Source organism: Miniopterus natalensis, chromosome 11 (assembly GCF_054644295.1).
Source record: "Miniopterus natalensis isolate mMinNat1 chromosome 11, mMinNat1.hap1, whole genome shotgun sequence".
Taxonomy (NCBI): Eukaryota; Metazoa; Chordata; class Mammalia; order Chiroptera; family Miniopteridae; genus Miniopterus; species Miniopterus natalensis.
The window spans coordinates 68,591,864-68,606,528 of NC_142091.1; the positions used below are offsets into that span (position 1 = coordinate 68,591,864).

General features: G+C 38.7%; 1 protein-coding gene and 1 pseudogene across 1 annotated transcript; one reads left to right on the top strand and one right to left on the bottom strand.

The window, feature by feature from the left end:
- Window positions 1–293: 293 nt before the first annotated feature.
- On the bottom strand, window positions 294–1,229 carry LOC107545467 (olfactory receptor 5F1-like). The gene has a single exon (XM_016223571.2). It carries the CDS (start codon window positions 1,227–1,229, stop codon window positions 294–296), a length of 936 nt encoding a protein of 311 aa, XP_016079057.2.
- A 10,418-nt stretch (window positions 1,230–11,647) lies between these two features.
- Window positions 11,648–12,375, top strand: LOC148092058 (olfactory receptor 5AS1-like; annotated as a pseudogene).
- The last annotated feature ends 2,290 nt before the right edge of the window (window positions 12,376–14,665 follow it).

Consider the following 14,665-nt stretch of genomic DNA (forward strand, 5'->3'; position numbering starts at 1 on the left):
TTTTCCTTCAAAAACTATAAGTGTCGTCATCTCTTTTTAGCAAGATCTGATCCCCACTCACTTTCCTCCAGAGTTGTCTAAGCCAACTCTCTGCTACCTTAATGCTAATAATGGTTAACTTTTCTTTTTAATTTTTTATAATTGAAGCATAATTAACAATATAACACAATATTAGTGCTAGGTGTAAAGGATAATGAATCAATATTTCTACATATTGTGAGATCACCACAGTACATGTAGCTATCATCTGTCACTATATATACTTACAGAAAAATTTTCCGTGTTTAACAAAGTCAGAGAAATGAAGGGATCCGTTTCCTGGTAATTACACTGCATAAAGCCTTCTTTACATCTTTATTCCTGAGGCTGTAGACCAGAGGGTTTAACATGGGGATCACCACTGTGTAGAACACAGAGGCCACTTTGTCCTGACCCAGGGAGTAGCTAGAGCTAGGTCTCAGGTAAGTATAGATGGCGGTGGAATAGAACAGAAATATAGCTATTAGGTGAGAGGCACATGTGGAGAAAGCTTTGTGCCTCCCCTCCCCTGAATGCATACGAAAGATGCAGAAGAGAACATAGGAGTAGGAGGTGAGAATGACCAGCAGAACCCCCACTAGATTCACCCCAGCAAACGTGGAAAAGATGCTTTCATTCAGGCTTGTGTCAGAGCATGAGAGCTTGAAGAGTGGAGGGCTGTCACAGAAGAAGTGGTGGATGACATTGGAAGCGCAGAATGGCAGGCTGCTCACATAACTTGTGTTCACCATGGAGTTGAGCAGTCCCGCTGTAAAAGCCCCCGCTGCCATTTTAAGGCAGACTGTTCTGGACATGACCAAGGGGTAAAGCAGGGGATTGCATATGGCCACATAGCGGTCATAGGCCATTAACCCAAAGAGGATGCATTCGGTTGTGGCCAAGGTGATAAAGAAGTACATCTGCAGAAAGCAGCCAGCAAAGGAGATGGTTTTCTTCTCTGACAACAAATCCACCAGCATCTTTGGGGTGATGGTGGATGAATAACAAACGTCCACAAAGGAGAGGTTAGCCAGGAAGAAATACATGGGTGTGTGGAGCCGGGAATCAATCCAGATCAAGAGGATCATCCCCACATTGCCACAAACTGTCAATATGTAAATGACAAAGAAGAGCAAAAAGAGTATCATCTGTAGCTCCAGTGTGTCTGCTAACCCCAGCAGGATGAACTCAGTCACCGAAGTATAATTCATCAAAGTATAATGAATTATTCCAGTCATGTATTACAAATATAGGTTGTTTAAGCTTGTAGAGGTGTAGGTATTTCCCTCTCCAAAGGTTACAGGAAATAGTAGAAATGTTAATGAGGTTATTCCCATGTGAAATAAAAAAACTTCAATTAATATAGCATAGTAAATAGAGTGACTGTAGAAAGAGGAAAATTAGTGGAGAAATGGAGAAGCATTTGCATTTATTAAGCAACTGTGTGCTTTGAACCTGGGTTGTACGGCTCTCAAATTACTTGTCAAGCTCCGATACGCCACTTAAGTTTCTGCAAATGCAACCAACATATGTTATTCTATTTTTTTCTACCACCCCAAGTCTAAAATGTGAAGGACAGAAATACCCTTGTTGAAGTGCTCCCAGTTTCTAAACAAGCATATAATTTTAACTCGAATACATTTTTTTGCCCCTGAAGACCACTCTGTTTATTCAACTCCCAAATTCATTCATTGCCTCCGAAAAAATAGCTCTCATGTATCTCAAGCAGCAAAAACAGTGACCATTTCAAAGAATCAATATTGAACACCCATCATATCCTGTAGAATGATTTGATGATATTTTATCAAACTGTTGTTCTAGTTACAGTGTCCACTATGAAAATAATGCCTCCTCACAGCTGATTGGCCTGGTGGGTCAATTCCTCTCAGGGACACCAACTGCAACCAAGGCTCAAATACAATAGGACAGTGCACACAGCCCACACAGGGGAGCACCTAGAAGGCCCAGCTCAGGTGGCTGGCTAGGCTGAGCCACTGGATCCTACAGGACACCTACTACACAAAGCCACTCTACAAATTCCAGGACACATAGCAGCTCTACTTAATACATAGAAACAAACACCAGGAAGCAGCCAAAATGTGGAGGCAAAGAAACATGTCACAAAGGAAAGAACAGAAGAAATCTCTAGAAGAGGAACTAAATGAAATAGATTCAAGCAAGCTAACAGATACAGAGTTAAGAATTTTGTTTATAAGGATGTTTAAGCAGACTATTAGGGAAATAACTGAGAAAATCAATAACATAATAAAGTAACAATTTGAAATGAAGGCTACAGGAACTGAAATGAAGAATAATTCACATGGAATCAACAGTAGAGTAGAGGACGCTGATAATCAAATCAGCAATTTGGAACATGAGGAAACAAAAAACACCCAACCAGAAGAGCAAAAACAAAAAAGAATCCAGAAATATGAAGATAGTATAAGGAGCCTCTGGGACAACTTCAAGAGGCCCAACATTCGTATTATTGCGGTGCCAGAAGGAGACAAAAGAGACCAAGAAATTGAAAACCTATTTGAGAAAATAATGACAGAAAACTTTCCCTACGTGGGGAAAGAAATAGACTTACAAGTCCAGGAAGCACAGAGGGTCCCAAACAAGAGGAACCCAAAGAGGCCCACAGCAAGACACATCATAATTAAAATGCCAAAGGTTAAAGACAAAGAGAGAATCTTAAAAGCAGCAAGAGAAAAGCCGTTAGTTACCTACAAGGGAGCACCCATACAACTGTCAGCTGATTTCTCAACAGAAACCTTGCAGGGCAGAAGAGAGTGGCAAGAAATATTCAAAGTGATGAAAAACATGGAACTACAACCAAGATTGCTCTACCCAGCAAAGCTATCATTTAGAATTGAAGGTCAGATAAAGAGCTTCACAGATAAGAAAAAGCTAAAGGAGTTCATCACCACCAGACTGGCACTACAGGAAATGTTGAAGGGTCTTCTTTAAGAAGAAGCTAATGAACAAAAGAATCTGATGAACTAAATAGATCCAGAGACATTGGCGCATGCAACAGATGATGATATTTCAGAGGAAAGAGGAAAGGGGGGTGGAGGGTGGGAAGAGATTAACCAAAGAAGTTAGATGCACATATGCATAACCCATGGACACAGTTAATAAAGGGGTGAAGGCCTGGGAAGGGGGTGGGAGAGAGGTGGAGGGGGTCAGTTGGGGGGAAAATGGGACACCTGTAATACTCTCAACAATAAAGGTAAATTAAAAATAAAAAAAGAGAAGAAAAAAAAGAAAATAATGCCTTGTTGTAGCTGACGGCCCCTGTCCATTTTGGTGAGTAAGGGCACCAGATTCTTGGAGCTGTCTTCCCATCATCTTACCCGTGTAGTCTATTGTTTTCTTTCTTTCTTTTCTTTTTTTTTTTTTTTAAATCAGCGGTTCTCAGTTGTAGCTAAACATTTTTTTTAAAGAAAATTTTCATTTTTAAATTTAGAAGAAACACAGTGAAAATTTGAATTACCTATTTGTAAAAATTTGAGACACCTTCTGAATAAATACATGTTGCTCCACTTTTATTCTCTTTCCCTGGAAGAGAATTGGGTGACCATGGGGACTATATTATAGTGTTTAATTGTGAAGTCAAATCTCTAGAGGCAGAAACTTCCAATCTCAAAAGAAAAGAAAATATTATCACATGCAGATATGTGGAATCAAACATTGCGTCATGAAATTGTTCCTGGTGTCTTTGCCAAAGTAAAAAGCAATTTAATTGCCAATTTACATTGCCTGTCTTTTTGTATTTTTAGCTTATTCCAAATGGGCATAGCACTACCAAATTATTTTTCTTCCTCCCAGTGTGTGTGTGTGTGTGTGTGTGTGTGTGTGTGTGTGTGTGACCCTCCCCTTTTCTGGGCAAATTTACCTCTAATCCAAGCCTGTTTTAGAGTGACATTAATGAGAAAACTAATATCCATTGTATGATGTCTAAAGAAAAACTATACCCTGAGCAAATGGCACATTGCATAAAAAACCTAATTTCTTCTTTATGATCTTAAAATTGTGTTGGTTTGTGGCAACTATTTTCTATGATGCTTATCCTACAAGGGAGTGAAATTACAGATTTTCTAGACCCCAATTCACAAATAAAACAAAGTGAAATAAACCACATGGTGCAACCAGATCCACAGAGAGTCTATTTGCTTAGAGAACTCATAATACCATCATGAAGTACTATCTCACAGTTTTCCATTTGGATTCTCAGTTCACCTCTACACCAGTCTTGGAGGTTGGCATTATTATTTTACATATTAATACATAATAATTATTTACTAAGGTATGAAACTGAATAATTGAAAATATGGATATACTTAAAAATAATTTGTAATCGAGCTACCAGAAATGTGAATTAAGAGAGACAGACAGAGAATCAGCATGGTGAGTTATCACAGCAAGGGGAGGAGAAAACGTTATAAAGAAAGAATAAAACAGGACCAAAAAGGGAGATTGAACGAGTGGAACAAAAACAAGAGATCGTAATTTAAAACCTTGAAAAAAGTTTCTTTAAGGAAGAAGCAGAAAGAATAATAAATACCAAAAAATTTCCATTAAAAAACAGTTAAATAATAAGTTGGAAACTTAGTTTTTTCTTAGGCTTATTGTGCCATAGGTGTCTTCCAGTAAATTATCACTGTTTTTACGTGGACAGTTTGGTGAGTTTTGAGAAACACCTACCATCTTGTAACCATCAAGACAGACTATTTCATCCAGCCTAACAAATTCCATTACTGCCCTTTAAAGGCAGTTCCAGGCCCTCCCCCTGCCTCTGACAACCACTGGGAAAGCATGGGTGTGATTTATGTCATGCTCTTCCCCTGTCCAGAATGGGAGCATCATGTGTGGAATTGTACAGTATGTAGCCTTTTGAGTCTGGCTTCTGTCCCTCATTGTAATGTTTTGAGATCCAACCATGCTGTTGCTTTTATCAGTGTTTTTCTTTTACCATTAAGTAGTGGTCCATTCTATAGATGCACCATCAGTTGATGGCCATTAGGTATGTTTCCAACTTAAAGCAATCATGCACAGAGGCCCTCTTTGTGTGGATCTATGTTTGTATTTATCTTTGGTAAATAGGAGTAGAATTGCTCTCTCTTCCTTCCTTTATTTCCTTTTTCCCTTGCAAATTGATGTCCAATTAATCAACTACCATTTTTTTTCAAAACACTATCCTTTTAAAATAGATTTACTTTTTTTGGTGAAATTTAGCTGACCATGTATGTCTGGGTTAATTTCTAAACTTTTTGCGCTATTCTGGATGGCTGTCATGATTACTGTAGTGTCATAATACATCCGAAATCAGATAGTGTCTGTTATAATATGTTTTCCAAGATTTTGGCTATTTCTAGTTCTTTACATTAACTATTTAGTCTCAGGTTGTAAATTTTTACAGAAGAACTGCTGGGGGTTGACCAGTATTGCTTCATATTTGTAGATCGGTTGTAAGACAATAGATGTCTTAACAGTAATGAGTCTTCCAGACCATAAACACAGTATAGCTCTTTATTTATATAGTTTATAAATTTCTCTCATCATTAGTTTGTTGTATACAACATTTTGTTGCATACAATATTTTGTTGTATACAGTTCTTATACATATTTCATTAGACATACCCCTATGTGTTTTGTGTTTTGATGCTATTACAAATGTTATTTTTTACATTTAAAATTTTGAATTAATGTATTATTTTTTTTCTCCTTTCCACACTTTATTCATTTTTTTCTTACTTTGTCTTTACTTTTTTTTTTGCCTTATTGCTCTGGTAGAACCATCAGTATCATGTGGAATGAAAGTGGTGAGGGCACACACTTGCATGCCTTGTTTACTGTACTGAAGGAAAACATTCATTCTTTTTATCACCAAATATTATGTTTATCAAGTTCAGGAAGCAAGATTCTGTTTTTAAATTGCCGAAATTTTTTGTTATGAATAAATGTTGAATCATATTAAATAATTGTTTCTCCATCCATTGCGATGATTATGCTCTTTTCCTTTTTTAGAATGATAATATAGTGAATTACATTGATTTATTTTAGACTGTTAAATATTATTTACTGTGTTCATGGGAAAATCCTACTTGTTAATGATTGTCCATTTTCTCTAAACGATTATATACATATACATATATAGATGTATTTTATTGCTATAATTGCAAAAGAGAGCTAAGTCATTAAATGACTAAAATCTGCTGAATAAGGGGTTAAGTATTTATATGTGTTATCTCAATCCTCTCAAGAATCTGATGAGGTGGGCAATTATTATTCACAACTTACAAATTAATAAAAGTAAGATTAAATAAGCTGCTCAGTGTCTCACAGCTGTGAAATGACAAAACTACCATTCAACTCCAGGTTGCTCCAATCATAAGCTTTTACTTACTCTTTCATCTTATCATTCAAGACATACGGCCTTTCAGTTCCCTGGATAATTGAGAAACAAACAAAAATTAGGGTGCCTGGGATTCTCCTTAATAGTATTGAGCTGCTACTTGATAATTCCCTTATATAACTAAATGCTTTAAAATGTCTTTAAATACCTGACAGATATCATAGACCTTACCAGATAAATCTTTTTTTTTGCTGATTTAAGGGTTTTGTTGTTTTTTCTTTTTATTTTTTTAATCAAAGATCTCCCAGTGAAGGCCACGTGTGTTATATTGTAAATGGCTACATTATAGTCAATTATGTTACTGTCCTTCATCTTTCTCACTTAAAATAAATAATTTAAGCCACATCACTAAAACAAAAGTAGTTATTTATCCAAAGTCTTCCTGGGGCTGGGGATTATTTTGGGGTAAAGTTCCTCTTGTCACAAACTACACGATAAACACTCATTCCTTACAAGATCTATTTGTAAAAACTGGGGAGAAAATGTTGGCAGTGTCTTGTACAAAAAAAATTCTATAATTCAAAATTCTGGATGGGAAAGCATCAACAAAATGTCTTGTGTGAGTGTCACAAAGGTAATGTTGCCTTAGAAATCATGTATTTTCACTGACTCTATGGCTGGGGGAGTGGGGAGGAGATGGGGGTGCATAATTCTAACCTTACCTTAACCATAACAGTTTCCAAAATTCCCTGTCTGATTCATTGTGTTCCTTATTGCTATGATGGGGAAGCTCACTGTGCCTATTTTGGAACATGGGAAAATCCAAAGGTCTAATTAAAGTGAGTAAGCTAAGTAAGCTAAACCTCATCAGTAAGATAAACCTTGGTATTTATGGGCACATACACATAGTCACGCACAGCATGCCTATTTTGTGTTTGATCCATGTTTTGTCTGACACAAAATTATGCTCAGAGACTGAGATTGTCTTTGCCAATAACTGATTTAACACAGGTTCACTGCGGATAAAAGAAATAAAGTCCAACTTTAGTTGAGGTGTACCTTTCTAAGAGTTGGCTCTCAGAGGGGTCAGCTTAACCACACAAGGGCTGATGTCCAGTTGCTAGAGCATGATGTGACCCTGTCAGAACACAGGCGACCGTGTTGGCAGGCAAGATGAGCTCCTTCGTGAGACTGATACATGGTTTTCACCACTGCCGACAAGCACTGGCCTTGACACCATAGGAGTAAATGTCTCAAGGTCTTGGAGAGCTATTTAGGTCAGCAAAGAGTAGTCTTGCCCAGATGAAACACCCTCAGTAAATCCTCAAAATTCTTGGTATTTGAAGTTTAAAAGTTCATTCATGTCATAGTCGCTCCTCCATATATTCATGTTGATAAGCACTCAGTAACTCAACAATTTTGATGACATCATCCTGACGTGGCCTCCCCAAAGTAAACAAATTCACCTTTAGATCAGAACAACTTTACTTAAGCCATAAACAAGTACAGCAGGACCGCTAATAACACCATTTGTTCAACATTGTTGCATCATAATGTTGATGTGATGCTGTAGGAACTTATCCTTGGTTATATAAATTAGTCTAGGGTAAAACTGGTTTTGTTATGCTTCATTTCCCCAAAGTTTCAAGAACCTATTTATGACATTAAGTGAAGACTTACTATAGATCTAAATGACTTTACTTAAGTCATAAACAAGTGTATTTCAAATTATAACAACCAATACACAACATTTCTATAATTGTCAACTCAGAGAACTTCTGATCTTGTAATCAGGTGTTAATTTATCAATAATCATATCAGCATTAATAGTAATAATAGATAATTGCTACATTTGTATACATCATGAGCCCTGTAAATAGTGCTATGTTATCTAGTTTAATCCTGGTTTCAACATTATGGTACATTATTAGGTCAGTTAAACAAAACAGAAATTTAGGCATGAAGAAGTTCAATGACTTGTAGAACATTAGATGTGGCATCTGTGGTTAAACTCAGTTTTGCCTAGCTTTAAATCCTGTGTGTTTACCACCACAGCGCAAGGCCATCAGAAAAGGAAAGAGAGCACATTCTACATTCATACTTCAAACAGAGTATGAAAATCCAGTCATGGGGACCAACAACAGCTTTGTCAGATGAGATTTCCTTGGAAATCAGTGGGCAAACCTTCCTTTAGGAGATTATACTGATCTCTGCTCAAAGTAGTATGATATGAATCCTTCTAGAGAGTGAAATAGTTCTGGGATTTTAGTTTCTTGCTCAACAAATCTTCTAAACAGTTTTCAGTTTTCACAGGGACTCAAGGAAGAAAAGTCAGACTTTGATCCCATAACCCACTTATGAATATAAGATATACACAGATTTAAATCACTAGTGAACATGTCACTTGTCGAGTGATGTTGTGAATGTGACTTAGTCACCCAATCTTAAAAGTAAGAATAGGGTAGATAATTGCTGAGATTCTTTCCAGCACTGACATTTTATTTTAAAATAATATCTCATAACCTTCTTACAGCAGTAAAGAATATTTCAATACCATAGGTACCACAGTATTTTGGGTAAGAAGTGAGACCTGGACTGTGTCTATATACACCTGGGCAATTTAATTACATCTCTAAACTTCAGTTGTATCCTCTGTGAAGATGGGAATAATAATGCCCATCTCATAGGACAACAAGCAGATTAAACAAAATGATGCACTCTGAGTGCTTAGAAAAAATTGTGGCCCACTCACCACATTTTAGCTATTGTCGTCATCATCACTATCATTGTCGTCGTCATCATTAATGCAGATGACTAGGTACTGGAGCAGAATAGAAAAGGACTCTAGTTTATAGACACCTCAAATGAAAACTAGTCAAAGGAAAAACAGTTACAGTTTGCTTTTGTTGTGATGTTACTGACGGTTATACTTCATTTCTCTTTGGTGAGTTTGTGTAGTTTGTAATCTTTACAGTCTGCTCATTTGTTGTTTCTAGTGAGGAAACAAAACATGTTTTAATAAACTTGCCTGATTTTAACAACTGCTAATAATATCTGAGCAAATGTAAATGTTTACTAAGCAATTATGAAGCTCTTGAATATGTGCAGCCTCATTTGCCTCAGATGACGATTCCACATAATAGAGGACATCTGATTGTGTAAATGGGGAGATGATGACATAAAGGTGAAATGATTTTTAGTCGTAGAACCAGAATCAGAGCCCAGGTCTCGAGACATTTACTTCTTTGCTCTTATACTTCTTTGCTGTGGTCTCTTCTGAACCAGTGACAATAAACCAAGCCTGGTATGCAGGCAATTAAGGTGACCTGGAGGCCTCAGTGTAGAGTGTTGGTATCCCTGCAATCAAAAGGCCAAGGTGATGGTAGTAACTTGCTAGATAAAATCTCTGAGAACCAATGGCATAGAATCTCCTAAATTTGGTAGGCCTTTGTTATTTATTGACTCTTAGAGGAAACATTATTATGATTATTGAATTCTTTAATCATCAAGTCTGCAAATTTCTTATGTAAGTTCAATATACAACAAATTAATTAATTACAAGTTCTTTAAGCACTGAACTGATTTTTAACCACCATTTCAGAAGAAAAGAGAGGCTCAAAAATGAGATTTTGTATATTATATGAAGCTTAGAAATGACACTTGCACAACAGAGATGCATTAACTATTTTTCTCATTTATTTTAAGTTTGGATTTCTTCACTGTAGTTTCAGACCCCCACCTTTCATCTTTTCCCAATCAAGTTCTTTCTTTTTAAGATCTGGTTTCAAAAAAGACTGACTTCTCTTCTCAGTGCATCTAGAAGATTGCAGCTCATTTTGGTGTGTGTGTGGGGAAAGGGATTGAAGTTACCAGGCGTGGCAGAGAACAGATCTCCATTATTTATTGTCCTATTACTGCTGTGTTTCTCATTTAAACGACTTCTAACATTATAAATCTTAGAATATTTGCTGAATATTCCATCCCACTAGAATTCATTTCTTATTTGCACCCATTCTGTTTGTTTTTATTGACTATTTCTCCTTCTGGGTATGTAATATATATTTCCCATGTAGCCCCAGTTTAGAAGTTCATTACTAAGTGTAGAGATATAGTTGTATTCAAAACAATGTTTCTGGGACCTCACACCAGTCATGGTCATACCTCAGAGATAAGAAAGAGACCTAAATCTATAAAGAGAAAAGAGGTAATTATAAGGCATGTTTAAAGGATATATTGCTGCCTGGCTGGCATGGCTCAGCAGTTGAGCGTTGACCTAGGATCCAGGAGATCCTGGTTCGATTCCCGGTCAGGGCACAGGCCCGGGTTGCGGGCTCGATCCCCAGTCAGGGGCGTGCAGGAGGCAGCCGATCAATGACTCTCTCATCATTGATATTTCCATCTCTCTCTTTCCCTTTCCCTTCCTCTCTCTGAAATCAATAAAGATATATATATAAAAAGATATATTGCTGCCAAACGTTGCATTTGTGTGCAACACACATACCTACAAACAAAACCACAATGGCTTTTCTTCATAGGGCAGTCAGATCACGAACCTATGATGCCAAAGATTAGATAAATTTTGAGACAATAATCTAAATATTTCAAACTATTGAGTAATTAAAAAGAAATACAAGGATCAATTTATTTGTTTTGATACACTTTATTTAGTAAATACTCATATTATAGCTTATTAGTACTAGTTACATAACTGTTTTACAAATATCTGCTCATTCCTGTAACCATCACAGAGGGTTAAATAACTTCGTGAAGGCCACACAGGAAGCGGCAAAGCCAGGATTTGAACTCTGCGAGCTCTCCCATAGCTACTGTGCTCTTGGCTGTTACACTCAACTGCCTTCCAAGGTCCCAGGTATTCTGGAGAGTTATCTAGTTGACAGGCGAGCACTTTCGTCTAGCATGCTTCTCAATGCTCCTTTACAAGGAAGGACATGACTTCAGGATTCACAAAGCAGAGCTGTGCCTCTGAGCACGTTGCCAGTTCCCGTCATCCCAGCAGGTCCTGGCAACGGAGCCACACGCGCTGCCCCTTAGGGGAAGGGAGCTGAAGCCACCTCTAGGCTGCGGCTTTCATAAAGCGTCGCCGCGTCTTGGAACACCAGCCCTGAACGACCCCCTCCGGTACCCATCATGCTTTCTGATGGCCTCTTTGAAAGAAAATGACAACAATAAGACCAAAGCCGACACGTCAGAGGAGATGCCCGGCCTGTAATTTCATTAGCCTCCTGTTGTTTCCTGAGAGGGAGGGTCAGGATGGCCTTGGATCATCGATCAGTCACCCGCCCACGTCCTCGGACACCCTCTGGCCTGGGTGAGAGGAGCGGGGAAGCCAAGAAGATGCTGGAGGGTAATGGCACCGTGCCAACGAGTTACCATTTGTTGGCTGCCCAGGTACCCACCTCTCCGAGCCACTGTCCTTGGTGTCCCTCACGGTGCACACGCTGACCCCGGGGGGAATACGGGCCTAACGATCCTGGCTGACATCAGTTCCAGCCCGCAGGCCCCCGCGTGTTACTCTCTCAGCAACCTGTCTGTCGTCGACACCAGCTACTCCACAGCAGTCACTCCGAAGATGCTGGCCGGTTTCTTAGCGTCCAGGACAAGTGTCCCGCCCCTGGCTGTGCGCTCCAAATGTTTCTCTTCGCTTGTTTTACTGACGCTGAGTGCCTCGTCCTGGCAGCAAGGGCACAGCCACCTGTAAGCCACCGCTGTCCCCTGCGCTCACGTCCAGGGGACGCGTGTCTGCCTCACTGTGGCCTTCCGGTGGCAGCGTGGCCTCCAGCTGCATGTCTGCCTCGCCTTCGCGTGGTCACCCGCTGTTTCTGTGACACCCACCTCTCCTGGCTCTGTCGCCCGCAGACACCCACATCCAGCAGCTGCTGCTCTTTGCTCCGTGCGGCTTCATCCAGATCAGCGCTTTCGGGGTCACACTCCCCTCCTGCTTTCGTATCCGCAGCGCTGTTTTGAGCACCAGCTCCTGAGCTGGGAGGGGCAAAGCAGTCCCCACCTGTCGCCCCCTCGCAGCAGCCGCCTTATTCCACGGAGCGCCCCTGCTCATGTACTTAGTCCCACCACCAGCCACTCCCTGACCCCAACGAGGGCCTTCGGTGCTGTATACTGTCGTTCCCCCCATGATCAACCCCATAATCTACAGCCTCGGAGACAAGGGTGTGAAAAATGCCCTCAGGAAAACTATTAGAAAGAAGCTGCATTTTCAAATGAATGAGAATTGAGATGACTGGAAAATGTTTCAGGCATCGCCGGCCCTTCCAATCTCATCGTCAACACTATGCCACGAGCACCTTGTGTGTCAACTATTTTAAATTTATTTCCAGAAATAAACATAATTTCCACCTTCACGCCTTTAAAATGCTTTTGCCCTCTCTTACCAAAATGTTCTCTCTAACTTATACTACTCTGTGAAAGTCCTGAGTTAATGAAAGAAATAATAACATTTACTTTCCAACTAGTGTTCTCATAAAGCTTCGCACATTCATTCATTATATTCTTTATTGTGTCGTACTGAAGGCACATATTGACTTGTCTGTCAGCCACCCATGTTCCAAACTCCTCGGCGGCAGGAAATATAGATTTGTGTTTATTTTTCAATACTCTAACACCTGGTAGATGGGTTATTTTGAATTGATCTTTTAATTTTAGTGTACTCTATGTAAAAAACATTGATGAGTATTGCCACATGAGTATCGCTGGCTTCCTCTAACCATCCTTCCAACCATCCTTCCGTTGCGTTAAGGGACATAAGGTTGCGTGAGGAAGCACATCAGCCCTTTTAATAGGGATCTATTTCATCTAAGAGTTATTTTTATTTTCCAAAATAAGTTAAAGTAAATAAACTATAATGTATTTGTAGACTATTAAATTGTCTTTTTTTAATTTTAAAAAATTTTATTGAATTTATTGGGGTGACATTGGTTAATAAAATTATATAGTTTCAGGTGTATAATTCTATAATACTTCATCTGTATATTGTATTATATGTTCACTGCCCAAGCTCAAATCTCCTTCCAGCACCATTGAAGCCCCTTTACCCTCTTCTGTCTCCCACACCCTCCTTTCTCTCTGCTAGTCACCATAGTGTTGTCTGTGTCTATAAGTTTTTTATTTTTACTTTTTGCTTAATCTTTACCTGTCTTACCCAGCCTCCCAACTGGGCTCCCCTCTATGAGTCAGTCTAGCTCGGAGTTTCTAAAAGCAGCGCTGTTGACATTTTGGGCCAATACTTCTCTTCGGGGGTGCAGGTGGGGCGAGGAGAAGTCGACCCTGCACATTTTAGGGAGTTTAGCAGCATCCCTCGTCTCTACTCACTAGATGCCAGTAGCATTCTCCCTATCTATGACAACCAAAATGTGTCCAAACACTGCCAAACGTCCCTCAGAGGCAGAATTACCCCAAGGAGAGAATCACTAAACTTGCTCAACACTATTTTTTTGACCTCAAGGCATTAGAGTGAGGTCACTGCCTGAACATGTCAGAATAATAATGTGATAAGAACATCTCAGCTGTGATTTTATTAATTTTGTGCCCCATTATTTTCTTAATTTCATTGCATTTTTAAGATCTACTCTGATAATACCCATAAACAGAGAAGAGTGACACATAATTTTGATGAAACAAATATGAAATTAAAGCTGAATATATGTTTATGGAATAAACCAGAGTTGAGAAGAAGTTAGCATAAAGTTTGATATTTGTGACAATCACATGCATTAAATTTAGTTTTCTGCTCCTGTCTATGGGGAGAGATACTGCTGAAGTGCTACATGACATTTCAGTCATAAAAGTAATGCAATACACAAACAAAATACTAAAATTGCTGTTTCATCTGTGAAAATATGTGCACTTAATTGAGGTCATAAATAAAGTCTATGTGATAACTCTGCATCTTTATTTTATTGACATTGAGCACTGGATGTCAGGCCCAAAAGAGATTTATGGCATGAGTTGAATAATGCCAATGTTTCTATTGACATCAGAAAAAGTAATTTGTAGATCATATTTCAAGAACAAACTAAGTATTTATTTTGAAGGGAATACATTCATAAATATTTTCCTCAGAATATAAAATATGTTGAAACACATGAGATAAACTTTGTCACGTTGATGGAAAGACAGAGACTGGGAGTTAGTGTTGGTTGAGAATCAAACTTTCCCTTAGTGGCAAACACTGTGAAGTATGGTAGCGAAGACTTGCCAAAATTTCTAACCGATACACTGCTATTAGTTCTAATCAAGTTTGTTCTCTTATGTAAC